A 16834-nucleotide genomic window follows, 5' to 3' on the forward strand; every position below is an offset into this window, starting at 1 on the left:
GGAGATCTCCCATCCACTGCTACCAACCTTATAGTTCCCACACCTCGCACTTCCCGTTTCTACCTCCTACCCAAGATCCACAAACCTGCCTGTCCTGGCAGACCTATTGTCTCAGCTTGCTCCTGCCCCACCGAACTCGTTTCTGCATACCTCGACACAGTTTTATCCCCCCTTGTTCAATCCCTTCCTACCTATGTTCGTGACACTTCTCACGCTCTTAAACTTTTCGATGATTTTAAGTTCCCTGGCCCCCATCGCTTTATTTTCACCATGGATGTCCAGTCCCTATATGATTCCATCCCCCATCAGGAAGGTCCCAAAGCTCTCCGCTTCTTTTTGGATTCCAGACCTAATCAGTTCCCCTCTACCACCACCCTGCTCCGTCTAGCGGAATTAGTCCTTACTCTTAATAATTTCTCCTTTGGCTCCTCCCACTTCCTCCAAACTAAAGGTGTAGCTATAGGCACCCGTATGGGTCCTAGCTATGCCTGCCTTTTTGTTGGCTTTGTGGAACAATCTATGTTCCGTGCCTATTCTGGTATCTGTCCCTGACTTTTCCTTCGCTGCATCGACGATGCATTGGCGCTGCTTCCTGCATGCATGCTGAGCTCGTTGACTTTATTAACTTTGCCTCCAACTTTTACCCTGCCCTCAAGTTTACCTGGTCCATTTCTGACACCTCCCTCCCCTTTCTAGATCTTTCTGTCTCTGTTTCTGGAGACAGCTACTATAAGCCTACTGACATTCGCAGCTATCTGGACTATTCCTCTTCTCACCCTGCCTCTTGCAAAAATGCCATCCCCTTCTCGCAATTCCTCCGTCTCCGTTGCATCTGCTCTCAGGATGAGGCTTTTCATTCCAGGACGAGGGAGATGTCCTCCTTTTTTAAAGAAAGGGGCTTCCCTTCCTCCACTATCAACTCTGCTCTCAAACACATCTCTTCCATTTCACGTACATCTGCTCTCAGTCCATCCTCCCACCACCCCACTAGGAATAGGGTCCCCCTGGTCCTCACCTACCACCCCACCAGCCTCCGGGTCCAACATATTATTCTCCGTAACTTCCGCCACCTCCAACGGGATCCCACCACTAAGCACATCTTTCCCTCCCCCCCGCCCTGCTTTCCGCAGGGATTGCTCCCTACGCGACTCCCTTGTCCATTCGTCCCCCCCATCCCTCTCCACTGATCTCCCTCCTGGCATTTATCCTTGTAAGCGGAACAAGTGCTACACATGCCCTTACACTTCCTCCCTTACCACCATTCAGGGCCCCAAATAGTCTTTCCAGGTGAGGCGACTCTTTACCTGTGAATCGGCTGGGGTGATATACTGCGTCCGGTGCTCCCGATGTGGCCTTCTATATATTGGCAAGACCCGACGCAGACTGGGAGACCGCTTTGCTGAACACCTACGCTCTGTCCGCCAGAGAAAGCAGGATCTCCCAGTGGCCACACATTTTAATTCCACATCCCATTCCCATTCTGACATGTCTATCCACGGCCTCCTCTACTGTAAAGATGAAGCCACACTCAGGTTGGAGGAACAACACCTTATATTCCGTCTGGGTAGCCTCCGACCTGATGGCATGAACATCGACTTCTCTAACTTCCACTAATGCCCCACCTCCCCCTCGTACCCCATCCATTATTTATTTTTATACACACATTCTTTCTCTCACTCTCCTTCTTCTCCCTCTGTCCCTCTGACTATACTCCTTGCCCATCCTCTGGGTTCCCCCCCCCGTTGTCTTTCTCCCCGGACCTCCTGTCCCATGATCCTCTCATATCCCCTTTGCCTATCACCTGTCCAGCTCTTGGCTCCATCGCTCCCCCTCCTGTCTTCTCCTATCATTTTGGATCTCCCTCTCCCCCTCCTACTTTCAAATCTCTTACTAACTCTTCCTTCAGTTAGTCCTGACGAAGGGTCTCGGCCTGAAACGTCGACTGTACCTCTTCCTAGAGATGCTGCCTGGCCTGCTGCGTTCACCAGCAACTTTGACGTGTGTTGCCATAACTCATTATTAGTTTGGATTTCACTCTCAGTCTCTCTGCATAACTCACCATTAGTGTGGATTTTTCTCACTCTGTCACCATAACCCACCATCAATTTGTACATCTCTCTCAGTCTCCCTCCATAAATCACAATCAGTGTAGATTTCTCTCTCATTCTCTCTCCATAACTCCCATTCAGTGTGGAATTTGCTCTCACACTCTCCATAAAGTCAGCAACAGTGAGGATTTCTCTCTCAGTCTCTCCATCACTCACCATCAGTTTGGATTTCTCTCACTCTCTCCCCAAAACTCCCACACTCTGCAGAACTCACCATCAGTGTGGATTTCTCCCTTAGTTTCTCTCCATAACTCACAATCAGTGTAGATTTCTCTCTCAGTAACACACTATAACTCCATATATGTGTGGATATCTCTCTAAGTCTCTCCATAACTGACCAACAGTGTGGATTTATCTCTCACTATCTCCATAAATCTCCGTCAGTGTTGATTTCTCTCAGTCTCTCTGCATAACTCACAATTGTTGTGGATTTCTCTCTCACTCTCTCTCCATAACTCCCCATCAGTGTGGATTTCTGTCTCACTCTGTCTCCATAACTCACCATCCGTGTGGATTTCTCTTTCAGTCTCTCTCCATAACTCACTATCAGTGTGTATTTCTCTCTCAGTCTCCCCATAACTCATCGTCAGTGTGGATTTCACTCTCAGTCTCTCCAGTACTCACCATCAGTGTGAATTTCTCTCAGTCTCTCTTCATAATTGCCCATCAGTGTGGATTTCTCTCTCAGTCTCTCCCTATAACTCACAATCAGTGTGGATCTCTCTCTCATTCTCTATCCGTAACTCACCATCAGTGTGGGTTTCTCACTCACTCTCTTCATAACTCACCATCAGTGTGGATTTCTCTCTCAGTCTTTCTTCCATAACTCACCACCAGTATGGATTTCTCTCTCACTCTCTCTCCATAACTCCCCATGAGTGTGGAATCCTCTCATTCTCTCCATAACTCACCATCAGTCAGGAATTCTCTCTCACTCTCTCCCCAAAACTCCCCATCAGTGTGGATTTCCCTTACTCTCTCTCCATTTTACTCACCATCAGCGTGGATTTCCCTCAGTCTTTCTCCATTACTCACCATCAGTGTGGATTTTGCTCACTCTCTCTACAGAACCCACCATCAGGGTGGATTTCTCTCTCACTCTCTCTCCATAACTCACCAACAGTGTGGTTTTCTTTCTCACACTCTCCATAACTCCCCATCAGTGTGGATTTCTCTCAGTCTCTCTCCATAACTCACGATCAGTGTGGATTTCTCTCTCAGTCTTTCTATAACTCACCATCAGTGTGGGTTTCTCTCTCAGTCTTTCCATAACTCACCATCAGTGTGGATTTCTCTTCTCAGTCTTTCCATAACTCACCATCAGTGTGGATTTCTCTCACTCTCTCGCCATAACTCACCATCAGTGTGCATTTCTCTCTGTCTTTCCATAACTCACCATCAGTGTGGATTTCTCTCACTCTCTTGCCATAACTCACCATCAGTGTGAATTTCTCTCTCAGTCTTTCTGTAACTCCCCATCAGTGTGGATTTCTCACTCACTCTCTCCATAAAGTCACCAACAGTGTGGATTTCATTCTCAGTATCTCTCCATAACTCACCACCACTGTGGACTTCTCTCGCTCTCTCATCATAACTCACCATGAGTGTAGATTTCTCTCAGTCTCTTCATAACTCACCATCAGTGTGAATTTCTCTCTCAGTCTCTCCATAACTCACCAACTGTCTGTAATTCTCTTTCACTCTCTCCTCAAACCTCCCCAGCAGTGTGGATTTCTCTCTCAGACACTCCATAACTCACAATCAGTGTGGATTTCTCTCTCACTATCTCCATAACTCCCCATCAGTGTGATTTTTGTCAGCCTCTCCATAACTCACCATTAGCGTGGATTTCTCTCTCAGTCTCTCTCCATAACTCACCATCAATATGGATTTCTCTCAGTCTCTCCATAACTCACTATCAGTGTGTATTTTTCTCTCAGTCTCCACATAACTCATCATCAGTGTGGATTTCTCTCTCAGTCTCTCTCCATAACTCACCATCAGTTTGTATATCTCTCTCAGTCTCCCTCCATAACTCCCATTCAGTGTGGATTTCGCTCTCACTCTCTCCACAAATTCAGCAATAGTGTGGATTTCTCTCTCTGTCTCTCCATAACTCACCATCAGTTTGAATTTCTCTCAATCTCTCCCCAAAACTCCCCAACAGAATGGATTTCCCACACTCTCTCCGCATAACAAACCATCCGTATAGCTTTCTCTCTCAGTTTATCTCCATTACTCACCATCATTGTGGATTTCTCTCTCAGTCACACTCCATTGCTCACCATTGGTGTGGATTACTTCTCACTCTCCATAACTCACCATCAGTGTGAATTTCTCTCAGTCTGTCTCCATAACTCACCATCATTGTGGATTTCTCTCTCAGTCACACTCCATTACTCACCATTGGTGTGGATTACTTCTCAGTTTCTCCATAACTCACCATCGGTGTGAATTTCTCTCAGTCTGTCTCCATAACCCACAATCATTGTGGATTTCTCTCTCAGATAGGTTAGTTAAGAAAGCTTTATGGGGTGTTAGCTTTCATAAGTCGAGGAATAGAGTCGCGATGTATTGATTTAGCTCTATAAAACTCTGGTTAGGCCACACTTGGAGTATTGTGTCCAGTTCTGGTTGCCTCACTATAGGAGGGATGTGTAAGCATTAGAAAGAGTACAGAGGAGATTTACCAGGATGCAGCCTGGTTTAGAGAGCAAGCATTATGATCAAAGCAACACTTTCAGTACGCTGGATGAACTCAGCAGGTCCGGTAGCATCAGTCAGAAACAATGAGTCGACATTTCGGGCTGGAACCCTTCGTCAGGACTGAAGAATGAAAGATGGGGAAGGATTTGTAGAATGCTTGTAGTGTCAGTTGATAGACCAGTAATTTGAAAGACAAAGGGGTGGGGGAGGGGAAGCATTGACGTCATAGCCCTGAAAACAATGGGTGGTAGAAGAAGGAGGTGGAACCATGAGGGAGCTGGGGGAGGGGATAGAGTGAAATAGGGATAGAGGAAGGGAGGGGGAGGGAATTACCAGACGTTGGAGAATTCTATGTTCATACCAAGGGGCTGGAGACTACCTAGACAGTATATGAGGTGTTGCTCCTCCACCCTGAGTTTAGCCTCATCATGGCAGTAGAGGAGGCCATGTATGGACATATCTGAATGGGAATGGGAAGCAGAGTTGAAATAGGTGGCTACTGGGAGATCCTGTCTGTTGTGGCGGACAGAGCGGAGGTGCTCGACAAAGCGGGCCCCCAATCAGCGTCGGGTTTCACCGTTGTAGAGGAGGCCGCACCGGGAGCACTGGATGCAATAGATGACCCCAACAGACTCACAAGTGAAGTGTTGTCTCACCTGGAAGGACTGTTTGGGGCCCTGAATGGTTGCAAGAGATGAGGTGTAGGGACAGGTGTAGCACTTACGCTTACAGGGATAAGTGCCGGGTGAGAGATCAGTGGGGATGGCACGTGTAGATAAGGGAGTCGCGGAGGGACTGATCCCTGCGGAAAGCGGAGAGGGGTAGAGAGGGAAAGATGTGCTTAGTGGTGGGGTCCTGTTGAAGGTGGTGGAAGTTGAGGAGGATAATGTGCTGGATCCGGAGGCTGGTGGGGTTGTAGGGGAACCCTGTCCCTGTTGTGGTTGTGGGAGGATGGGGTGAGGGCTGAAGTGCGGGAAATGGAGGAGATGCAGGTGAGGGCATCATTGATGACGGTAGAAGGGAAACCACGATTCTTAAAGAAAGACAACATTTGAGATGTCCTGGAATGGAAAGCCTCATCCTCGGAGCAGATGCGGCGGAGGCGGAGGAACTGGGAATAGGGAAAGGGATTTTTGCATGTGGCGGGGTGGGAAGAGTTATAGTCGAGTCAGTGGGCTTGTAGAAGATGTCAGTGGACAGTCTGTCTCCAGAGATGGAGACCGAGACATAGAGAAAGGGGAGAGAAGTGTCCGAGATAGAGTAAGTGAATTTGAGGGCTGGGTGGAAGTTTGAGGTAAAGTCGATGAAATTGACAAGCTCAGCATGGGTGCAGGAAGCAGCACCAATGTAGTCGTCAATGTACCGAAGGAAAAGTTGGGGAGCAGTACCAGAATAGGTCTGGAGTACAGACTGTTCCACATAACCAACGAAGAGGCAGGCGTAGCTGGGTCCCATGCGAGTTCCCATAGCTACACCTTTAGTCTGAAGAAAGTGGGAAGAGCCAAAAGAGAAGTTATTAAGTGTGAGAACCAGTTCCGCCAACCGGAGGAAGGTAATGGTGGTGGGGAACTGGTGAGGTCTACTATCCAGGAAGTAGTGGAGGGCTTTGAGGCCTTCTTGATGGGGAATGGAGGTGTATAAAGATTGGACATCCATAGTAAAAATGTAGCGGCTGGGATTATGATTATGATTATTATGCATTATGATCAGAGATTAAGGGAGCTAAGGCTTTATTCTTTGGAGAGAAGGAGGATGAGAGGAGACGTGATAGAGGTGTACAAGATAATAAGAGGAATAGATAGAGTGGATAGCCAATGCCTCTTCCCCAGGGCACCACTGCTCAATACAAGAGGTAAGGGGTGGGAAGTTCAAGGGGGATATTAGAGGAAGGTTTTTTACTCAGAGAGTGGTTGGTGTGTGGAATGCACTGCCTGAGTCAGTGGTGGAGGCAGATACACTAGTGAAGTTTAAGAGACTACTAGACAGGTATATGGAGGAATCTAAGGTGGGGGTTATATGGGAGGCAGGGTTTGAGGGTCGGCAGAACATTGTGGGCCAAAGGGCCTGTGATGTGCTGTACTATTCTATGTTCTATGTTCTAAGTTTCCTCCATAACTCCCCATCAGTGTGGATTTCTCTCAGTTTCTCTCCATAACTCACAATCATTGTGGATTTCTCTCTCAGTCTCTCTCCATTACTCACCATCAGTGTGGATTTCTCTCGGTCTCTCTTCATAATTCCCCACCAGTGTGGATTTCTCTCTCAGTCTCCCCATAACTCATCATCAGTCTCTGTTTTTCTCTCAGTCTCTCCATAACTCACCATCAGTGTCGATTTCTCTCAGTCTCTCTTCATAATTCCCCATCAGTGTGGATTTCTCTCTCAGTCTCTCCATTACTCACAATCAGTGTTGATTTCTGTCTCACTCTTTCCATAACTCACCATCAGTGTGTATTTCTCTCTCAGTCTCTCTGCATAACTCACCATCAGTGTGGATTCTCTATCACCCTCTCCATAACTCACCATGTGTGTTGATTTCTCTCAGTGTCTCTTCATAACTCAGCATCAGTGTGGATTTCTCTCTCAGTCTCTCTCCATAACTCCCCATCAGTGTGTATTTCTCTCAGTCTCTCTTCATAACTCACCATCAGTTTGGATTTCTCTCTCATTCTCTCTCCATAACTCACCATCAGTGTGGATGTCTCTCTCAGTCTCTCTATAACTGACCATCAGTGTGGATTTCTCTGTCACTCTCTCCATAACTCACCATCAGTGTGGATTTCTCTCTCACTCTCTCCATAACTCACCATCAGTGTGGATTTCTCTCAGTCTCTCTTCATAACTCACCATCAGTGTGGATTTCTCTCTCTCTCTCTCCATAACTCCCCATCAGTGTGGATTTCTCTCAGTCTCTCTCCATCACTCACCATCAGTGTGGATTTCTCTCTCAGTCTCTCTCCATAACTCACCATCAGTGTGGATTTCTCTGTCAGTCTCTCCATAACTCACCATCAGTGTGGATGTCTCTCTCAGTCTCTCTATAACTGACCATCAGTGTGGATTTCTCTGTCACTCTCTCCATAACTCACCATCAGTGTGGATTTCTCTCTCACTCTCTCCATAACTCACCATCAGTGTGGATTTCTCTCTCACTCTCTCCATAACTCACCATCAGTGTGGATTTCTCTCAGTCTCTCTTCATAACTCACCATCAGTATGGATTTCTCTCTCACTCTCTCTCCATAACTCCCCATCAGTGTGAATTTCTCTCTCAGTCTCTCTCCATCACTCACCATCAGTGTGGATTTCTCTGTCAGTCTCTCCATAACTCACCATCAGTGTGGATGTCTCTCTCAGTCTCTCTATAACTGACCATCAGTGTGGATTTCTCTGTCACTCTCCATAACTCACCATCAGTGTGGATTTCTCTTTCAGTCTCTCTCCATAACTCACCATCAGTGTGGATGTCTCTCTCAGTAGCTCAACCAGGGTCTCAGGTGGGAACTCTGATGCATCCTTTTCATTCACCTGCAGCAAGTGATCACCTCTCCTGGAATATGACCATACAGTACCACCAGATTCACACTTCAGCAATATCAAAATAATATCTTCAGAACAGATTCATGCACAGGAAATGTATAGCAAATTAATTTTCAGGATAGTGTACATGTGCAGCCCACTGAACCCTGAGAGGACATACTGTGAAATGACATAGATGTAATTAACAGACCTATGGAATGCTGATGTCTTACAACAGCTTGAGTAACCACGTCCCTAAACTCACAGGGATGTAGGCTATATCATCGAGAAGACATTATGCTGTACCTACTGCTGTGCTGGCAGCTGGGTGGCAGGAACTTGATGGAAATCATTGCCTTCTGCTGGGCCTAACTGATATCTGGGGAAGGAGATGGTCATGTGAGAGTTGCTGTTGGGTGGGACAGGATGATTAGCTGGGCTCTGCTTTTGGTGAATGCTGCCATCACCACTGTGTGTTTGCCAACGATGCTTCAGGAATAAACTGTATATTTGAATGGTTCTCCCAGATATGACTGTCCCATAGATATGTCCCCAAATGCAAGTTGTCCCATTACAGAACTGGATGTGGGATGCTCTCTCCTCACTCAGTGTGAAAAAGCAAACGATTAATAAATTAGCGGTGTTGTATTTTACACATTGATGGTCATTGTAGATGACAATTTCTCAGTTTATCCTACAAATTGTTTCCTCAGTGTGTTCAGTTTCTTCTCCTTCTCATCAATCAGGGCATTGAGTGCAGGGGTTGGGACGTTAAGTTGCAGTTATACAATACTACTCCTGGACTATTTTGTCAGTTTTGGAACTATTTATAAGATGGAAAGAGTGCAAAAATAAGAATATTGTCAGGATTCAAGGCCTGAGTTGGGCAGGCCAGGAAGTTTATTCACTGAGGTATAGGAGAGGCCTTACAGAAATGTGAACACCATTATGAATATGAGTATAGACAGAGTGAGTGCACACATTCTTTTTTCCAAGGGGAAAAGAAATCAACAACTGGATAATATACTGTAAGTTTAAGGTGAGAAGAGAAAGACTTAAAATAGACCTGAGGAGCAATTTATTCATCCAGAAGACATATGAAACAAGAGGAAGTGGTTGAGGCAGGTACAATAACAACACTTAAAAGGAAATGTTTAGATTTTGGCCGAAATACGAACAAATTGGATTAGTTTGGCTGGGCATCATGGTTGGCATGGGCAGTTTGGCTGAACGGTCTGTTTTCCCTCTGTCTTACTCAGTGGCTCTATGACTTCAAAACACGAACACAATTATAAAATTCTTAACACTCATCTATCGCAGCTCTGATATTTCTCCCCTCAACTCATGCTCCTGCCACGTTAAAGGCACATATCACACCAGATTTGATCCTCTTTATTGATCACAATTGCTTTTAATTTGCATTCAGTTCCTGAGGATATAAAGAAACCGCTGCTCTGCTTTTGTACCATTTTTATTCTTGTACCGTGTACTTCTATCAATTGAAACAAAGTATGCTCTGCGTTGGTTGGTGTGAGGGGAAAACTCTGAGCAAGAATCATTCTTCTCCTCAGAATCCTCTGAAATCATCTTCTGATTCAGGATGAGATAAGCTTTCTTATTCCAGAGGGAGCGCTTTGATCCATGGCCTTACAATAAGGATGCTCAGCAGCATTCTCACACATGAGAATAGTGAGAATATGCTAGACCAGTCTGTATGACGGAAAGGCCACAGACAGCACCGCCTCCCACAACTTCTTGTTCTCTTACTACAGAGGTCTGAGACAACAGCAACAGGATAATCTGAATCAGCCACTGACACTGGAGGAGCTGACTTGATCAAATCATGCCTTTCATTTGAATAAAGCAACAGCTTATGGACCGAGTTGTACTTGGCTCTGTGAACTGGATAGCCCAGACCAGACGAGCAGAAGGGTACAGCACTTGTTTCTGGCTGGAAAATCTCCAACAACATTGCACTGCTCAGGGACACCATCGCCTCTGTTAGGGTCAGGAAGATGGATACCTGCCTGGTCAGCTAGAACCAGGAGAAAGCATTCAGCAGAAGATCACACATATGCATGATGGGTTACTCTGCAAAATGGGTTTAGAGGAGGGAGTCAGGCACTGGATCCAACTGCTCTACACAAATTGCAATTCATGTCAGTGGGTGAAAAACAGATAGTCTTCTCACCAAGTCCAGGAGTCAGGCTGGGGACACTCAAATCAAATTCTCAATGTACACTCACACTGTTTGTCACCATCTATGAGCAGTTTCAGTTGACAGCAGGGCCCAGAGTCAATCACAGGAGGAATGAGGACATGCTGTCTTGCAACGAGCCTGTCCAATTCACCATTCCCTTCACTGTCAGTTCTGACTAGCTGAAGCTGCTGGGTATCTGGTTCAGAGGAGGTGAGGCTGTTGTAAGAATTGGCAGCAGTGGAGGCAAGATCTGGCAAACATTGGGACTGTGTTTCTGCTCGACTTGGCCATTGGGTATGAACATGCTCTCAGTGGTGGCACACTTGGCCATTGGGTATGAACATGCTCTCAGTCCTGGTACACTCGGCCATCGGGTATGATCGTGCTCTCAGTCCTGGCACACTTGGCCATCAGATATGAACATACTCTCACTGCTGGTAGACGGTGTTAATGTGACCTATTCTCTGCTCATTCTTTTTGTCAGTTATCCAAACCACCATCAGGTTCTTCCAGGACTCAAGATGGATCGCATCCAACAAGCCCCCAGACAATGGGGATGGAAATAATACTTGAAATTAAACTTCTATTGTGACAGTCATTTTGTGCATGGCTGCATAAAACTGTTCTGGAAACAAGACTGCAAATGCTGAGCTGAATCTCCACCTGTCCCCAGTGCTGCATATGACAGGCAGTGTCTGGTTGTTATTCAATGTTTCATTTAGTTGGACATTGCCTCACTAACAGTTCTTCATGGAATGTCCTATAGGCTCTGTGGGAGAAGGATCTAATGTATGTTGTGGCATAACCGTCTGTCAGATACCCTCATCACCAGAATGTATTAACAAACTCCATGGCCTTGTGGCTGGCTTCCAGTCAGATCCTTCAAGCTCACTTGAAGTATCATCCTCAATACGTGCTGCTCTCCAGATGGCTGCACTGAAGAGACAATCACCTACGTACCTCTTTATGGATAAAGAAGGTCTAAAAATGATGCAAGGTGCCTTCAGAATCAGATTTAATATCACTGCATATGTTATGACATGTGTTGACTTTTTAGCAGGAGTACAATGCAATACGTAATTATAGAGAAAAACATGAATTACAGTAACTCTGTATACATTATCTATTAAATAGTTAAATTAAATACTTAGTGCAAAAATAGAAATAAAAAAGTAGTGAGGGAGTGTTCATGGGTTCAATGTCCATTATGAAATCAGATGGCAGAGGGGAAGAAGCCGTTGAGTATGTGCCTTCAGGCTCCTGTACCTCCTTCCTGCTGGTAACAATGAGAACAAGGTATGACCTGGGTGGTGGGGGGTCCTTAATGATGGGTGCCACTTTTCTGAGGCATCGCTCCTTGAAGATGTCCTGGATACTACGGAGGCTATTACTTATGATAGAGCTGATTAAGTTTACAACCTCCTGCAGTTTCCTTCAATCCTATGTAGTAGCCTCCGCCCCCCAACCTTCACAGACAGTGATGCAGCCAGTTAGAGTGCTCTCCACAATATATCCGTAGAAATGTTGAAGCATTCTCAAACTCTGAATGAAATGTAGCCACTGTCATGCCCTCTTTGTAGCTGCATTAATATGTTTGGTCTGGGTTAGATCCTCAGAGATGTTGACACCCAGGAACTGGAAACTGCTCACCCTCTCCATTTCTGATCTCTCGATGAGGGCTGGTGTGTGTTCCCTCGTCTTACCCTTCCTGAAGTCCACAATCAGTTCTTTGGTCTTGCTGACATTAAGTGTAAGGTTGTTGCTGTGACACCACTCAACCAGCTCTTGCTCTTGCTCTTGTATGCCTCTCATCATCATCTGTAATTCTGCCAACAATAACATCAGCAAATTTATAGATATCATTTGAGCTGTGCCTAGCCACACAGTCATGGGTGTAGAAAGAGTAGAGCAGTGGGATAAGTGCACACCCCTGAGATGTGCCAGTGTGGATTGTCAGTCAGGTGGAGATGTTGTTTCCAATCGGCACAGATTGTGATCTTCCAGTTAAGAAGTCGACTATCCAGTTTCAGAGGGAGGTACAGGGGCCAGGTTCTGGAGCTTTTGGATCAGGACTATAGGAATGATGGTGTTAAGCGCTGAGCTGTAGTCAATAAACAACATACTGACAAAAGTATTTGTATTGTCCAGGTGATCAGAAGCCACGTGAAAAGCCATTGAGATTGCATCTGCCATAGCCTTATTGTGGCAATGGACAAATCGCAGTGGGTTCTGGTCCTTGCTGAGAGAGGAGTTAATTCTAGCCAGAACCAACCTCTCAAAGCATTTTATCGCCATAGATGTGAGTACTACTGGATGATAGTCGTTAGGCCACTCAACCTGCTCTCCTTGTGTACTGGTATAATTACTGCCTGTTCATCCTGAGCAGCAGTGTAAGATGAGACTTTCTGATCTATGGGTCATTCCCATAGACACAGATATCAAGAGCTGCTGAAAGATCATCAGCTTGATGAAAGCAAATCTTCCTGGTCTTCCAGAACAGTGGGATGTTCATCAGGGAATACTGCCAACTGACATATTTCAGATAGCAGGGGTTTGTGCCAAGGAACGCACTGAAGCTTGGTGCTGACAATGCAGAGGCTTTGTGGGGAAGGATGGCACTTTAGGGTCCTTCTAGCATGAGGCACTGAGGAGCTAGGCCATGTGCAAGAACTTTGCAAGCATTTTATGTGTAGATTGCTTAAAGACAAAACATGAGTGGTGTTTTCCCATTGTAAGAAATGAATTGAATTAATGGTTCAATGAGTGTAGAGAAAGCTGTGTGCCAATTGTAAACATTATAACTGAGGTACAACACTGCAGACTGTGATCACAAGGGTGCTCTTCTTGGACAATGTTCATGAGGATTCACTGAGTTCTCTTTACAATCTGAGTCTACATCTGAGAGCTAAGTGGCCCTTTGTCCATCTCTGATGCCACGAGTTGGACTTACTTACGGAGGTAAAGGTGGATCTAGATGGGGTCCCCAGCCTTATTCAGCTGTAAAGTAGCCCTGCACAAAGGATATGGCAGAAGGACAAGGAATTGGTGACACTGCCAGTGTGGCAGTGAGAAACTGGAGACAGGGTCTTTGCTGAGATTTGTCCTCAGCGTTATGCCTAGAGAACCTCTGATCTATGGGCTGTATACAGAATGTAGGGGTTTGCCTCATTTACAGAAGCTGGTTTTAAGGATCATTTGTTTATTCAGCATTGGTGCCCCAGCACTGCACCAAAGATGACTCATTAGAAATCATTGTGTGGCCTCGATACATTGGCAGGGATTGCTGGGGGTCTTTGGTTGTTTCCTTCAGCACATGCCTACCGTGAGGGGACCTCTCCCCAAAATTGCCCTTTTCCTGTTGGTGATCCCATCTGGACCCAGTGCTGGCTCCCTCACTGGAAGCATGGACTAGCACAGAGAGCGAAGTGTGGCATTCTGCCTGGGAATATGGTGCTGGCACAAAGCCTTCTGTTCCATGTAAAGCAGCAGGAAACTGAGGAAGCTGCTACTCTGCAGTGCAGGATGCACAGACTGGGCCTATGATGTCACAGGCACTCCATGAACCACAACGTGGGCCTGGGGCCTCTGCTTGAAGAAACTCCTCTCCCCAAGCAGAGAGCTGCTGCAGAAAGGCTGAAGACTGAACAGTACAGCTAACATCAGCCAGTGCTGCGAGGAATGATGGACAGACTGAGACATTGTATGTGAGAGATTGAACCAGCAACAGCAGCTCTGCCCTCTGCCTCCCTTCAGAATTGCTGCCCCGTGGGTCATTTCCACAGAAACACCCTTGGCAAAGGGAGGTAACAAGTTTAACACCTGACAGAGCCAGCCCTAGAACTTGTAAGTACTGCTGTACTCAGGAAGGATGAGAAAAGACTTCATCTTTAAATAGTGCAGATCTATCCTTGGCAACACTGCTAAAACCCTGCTTCCTGTGGCTGACCCAACTTTGAGCCATTCAACAGGAGCCTGCAGAATGGTACTACAATGACCACATACACTGTACAATAGCAGGTTTTAAATAAGGGTCATGTGCCCAGTTTAACCAGTTCAGGCAGTGTGAGTACTTCTCTATTTTAAGTTACCTAATTTTTAAAAGCAAGTATACAATGCTAGAGTAATCTTTTTCCCTCAGCCCCACTCAGGCCAAGCAAAAGATACAAACGTTTGAGAGCATGAAACATCAAACATAAGGACAAAGTTCAAAGTAAAATTTATTACACACGTCACCACATACAGCCCTGAGATTCTCTTTCTGCAGGCATACTTGGCAAATCTATAGAACAGTAACTGTAAACAGTAAACAAACAGTGCAAATGCAGATAATAAGTAAATAGCAATAAATAACAAGCATGAAATAACAAGATAAGTGAGTCCTTAAATAAGTGCAGTTATCCCCTTTTGTTCAAGAGCCTGATGGTTGAGGGGTAGCAACTGTTCTTGAGCCTGGGGTTGCAAGTCCTGAGGCTCCTGTACTTTCTACCGGTTGGCAGCAGCGAGAAAAGAGCATGGCCTGGATGGTGAGGATCTTTGATGATGGATATTGCATTTCTAAGGCAATGTTTCATGTAGGTATGCTCAATAGTTGGGACGGCTTTACCCGTGATGTACTGAGCCGAATCCACTACCCTTTGTAGGATTTTCTGCTCAAAGGCATTGGTGTTCCCCTACCAGGCCATAATGCAGCCTGTTAGCACACTTTCCACCACATGTCGATAGAAGTTTGCCAAGGTTTTTGATGACATGCCAAATCTCTGCAGACTCCTGAGGAAGTAGAGGCGCTATCATGATTTCCTCACAATTATATTTATATGATTGATAGTTTATATGATTTGCAAGGACATCTTCTATGTATTGTTATTATGTACTCTTTAACAATAGAATGATAATGTTGTACTCTTTATTTCCCAATCTACCTTGTCATGGCCATTGTACTTCATTTTTCTCTCAGCATTGAACTTTCTCTGTGAGTGGAGCACGGTATTCTCCATTCTCTATTCCTTTCGTACTACCTTAATGTACAAGTATGGAATAATATTTCTGGAACATAGGCAAACTATTTTTTAATTTATCTTGGTATCTATGATAATAATAAACCAATTACCAATAAAGACATTTCTTGTAAACTTTACTTAGAAAAAATTGCAAATTAACATACCTGACCCTTTGCCTCATGCTTCAAGTGATTTAGCAGATGATTTACCTGAAAGGGGAACTTGTGCCCTTGCACTGTAGGACCTCTCGAATCTTGTAGTGATGTCTGCCATCCACTATCTTATGCTGGATCACAGCTCCTCCTTTTGGACACTGGGACATATTTGAAAAATGACAGATAATCTCTGTTAATTCCCACCAAGCATTGGAATCTTGCTAGACACTGCTGGCCTTGGTCCTATTTCTTTCAAGTCAGAATACTTTGTCAAGACTGTGTCTCTTGCTGATCTGATAGCCCTCACCCCGTCTCTTCCTTTTTCACCAGGTCTCCCACACGTCATTACCACGGGACTGGTCAGAAGCAAAGTCATGCAATTTCACTTCTGCTTGTATGAAAACACTTTTGTTAGCTTCATTACTTTGTTTGAGGAATTATGATCATAATCTTAACTTCTGAATGAACATCTGCTGAACTTCCTACAACCAAGTGGTGTTCCCCTCTGTGGGATGGTGGCTCTCCCTACACTACTCCTGTTGTGTGAACGTCCTGACTGCTGAGTTTTGGTAAATGACAACAGAAACCAGAATTCCATATTCAGTGGTGAAACATATTTCTGTCAGGTTGCATGATTAACAGTAACCCTAATGCGTCAGCTTCCCTTTCATTCTTCACTGAACCCTAAATTTATTCTGCACAATTTCATATTGATCCACTGAGGCATGATTTCCACTGGCTGACCAGATTACCCAACCCCTACCTCAATGGCTGAGTGCTTTCAAGTTCAAAGTAAAATTTATTATACATGTCACCACATACAACCCTGAGATTCTTTATCTGTGGGCATACTTAGCAAATCTATAGAACAGTAAGCATCAGGAACTGTAAATAGTAAACAAACTGTGCAAATGCAGATAATAAATAAATAGCAATAAATAATGAGCATGAAATAACAAGATAAAACAGTCCTTAAATGAGTGCAGTTATCCCTTTTGTTCAAGAACCTGATGGCTGAGGGGTAGTAACTGTTCTTAAACCTGGTGGTGTGAGTCCTGAGGCTCCTGTACCTTCTACCTGATGGCAGAGACAAGTAAAGAGCATGGCCTGGGTGGTGAGGATCTTTGATGATGGATGCTGCTTTTCTAT

The 16834-nt window shown here is 45.2% G+C and overlaps 1 protein-coding gene across 2 annotated transcripts in view; it reads right to left on the reverse strand.

The window, feature by feature from the left end:
- Nucleotides 1-16193, reverse strand: part of LOC140199221 (uncharacterized) — a 55322-nt gene extending 39129 nt beyond the window's left edge. Inside the window, exons 1-2 of one of the 2 annotated variants that reach the window (XM_072260916.1) lie at nucleotides 15740-16193; nucleotides 8268-8364 (exon numbers count right to left, since the gene is read on the reverse strand). In XM_072260916.1, coding sequence (XP_072117017.1) covers nucleotides 8268-8364; nucleotides 15740-15852 — 210 coding nt within the window. In that variant the 5' untranslated portion in view covers nucleotides 15853-16193. Of the gene's footprint in view, nucleotides 1-8267; nucleotides 8365-15694 lie in introns of both variants that reach the window. The other variant, XM_072260917.1, reaches the window with a different exon arrangement.
- Between the last annotated feature and the right edge of the window lie 641 nt (nucleotides 16194-16834).

This window comes from Mobula birostris, chromosome 6, assembly GCF_030028105.1.
Source record: "Mobula birostris isolate sMobBir1 chromosome 6, sMobBir1.hap1, whole genome shotgun sequence".
NCBI classification, from domain to species: Eukaryota; Metazoa; Chordata; class Chondrichthyes; order Myliobatiformes; family Myliobatidae; genus Mobula; species Mobula birostris.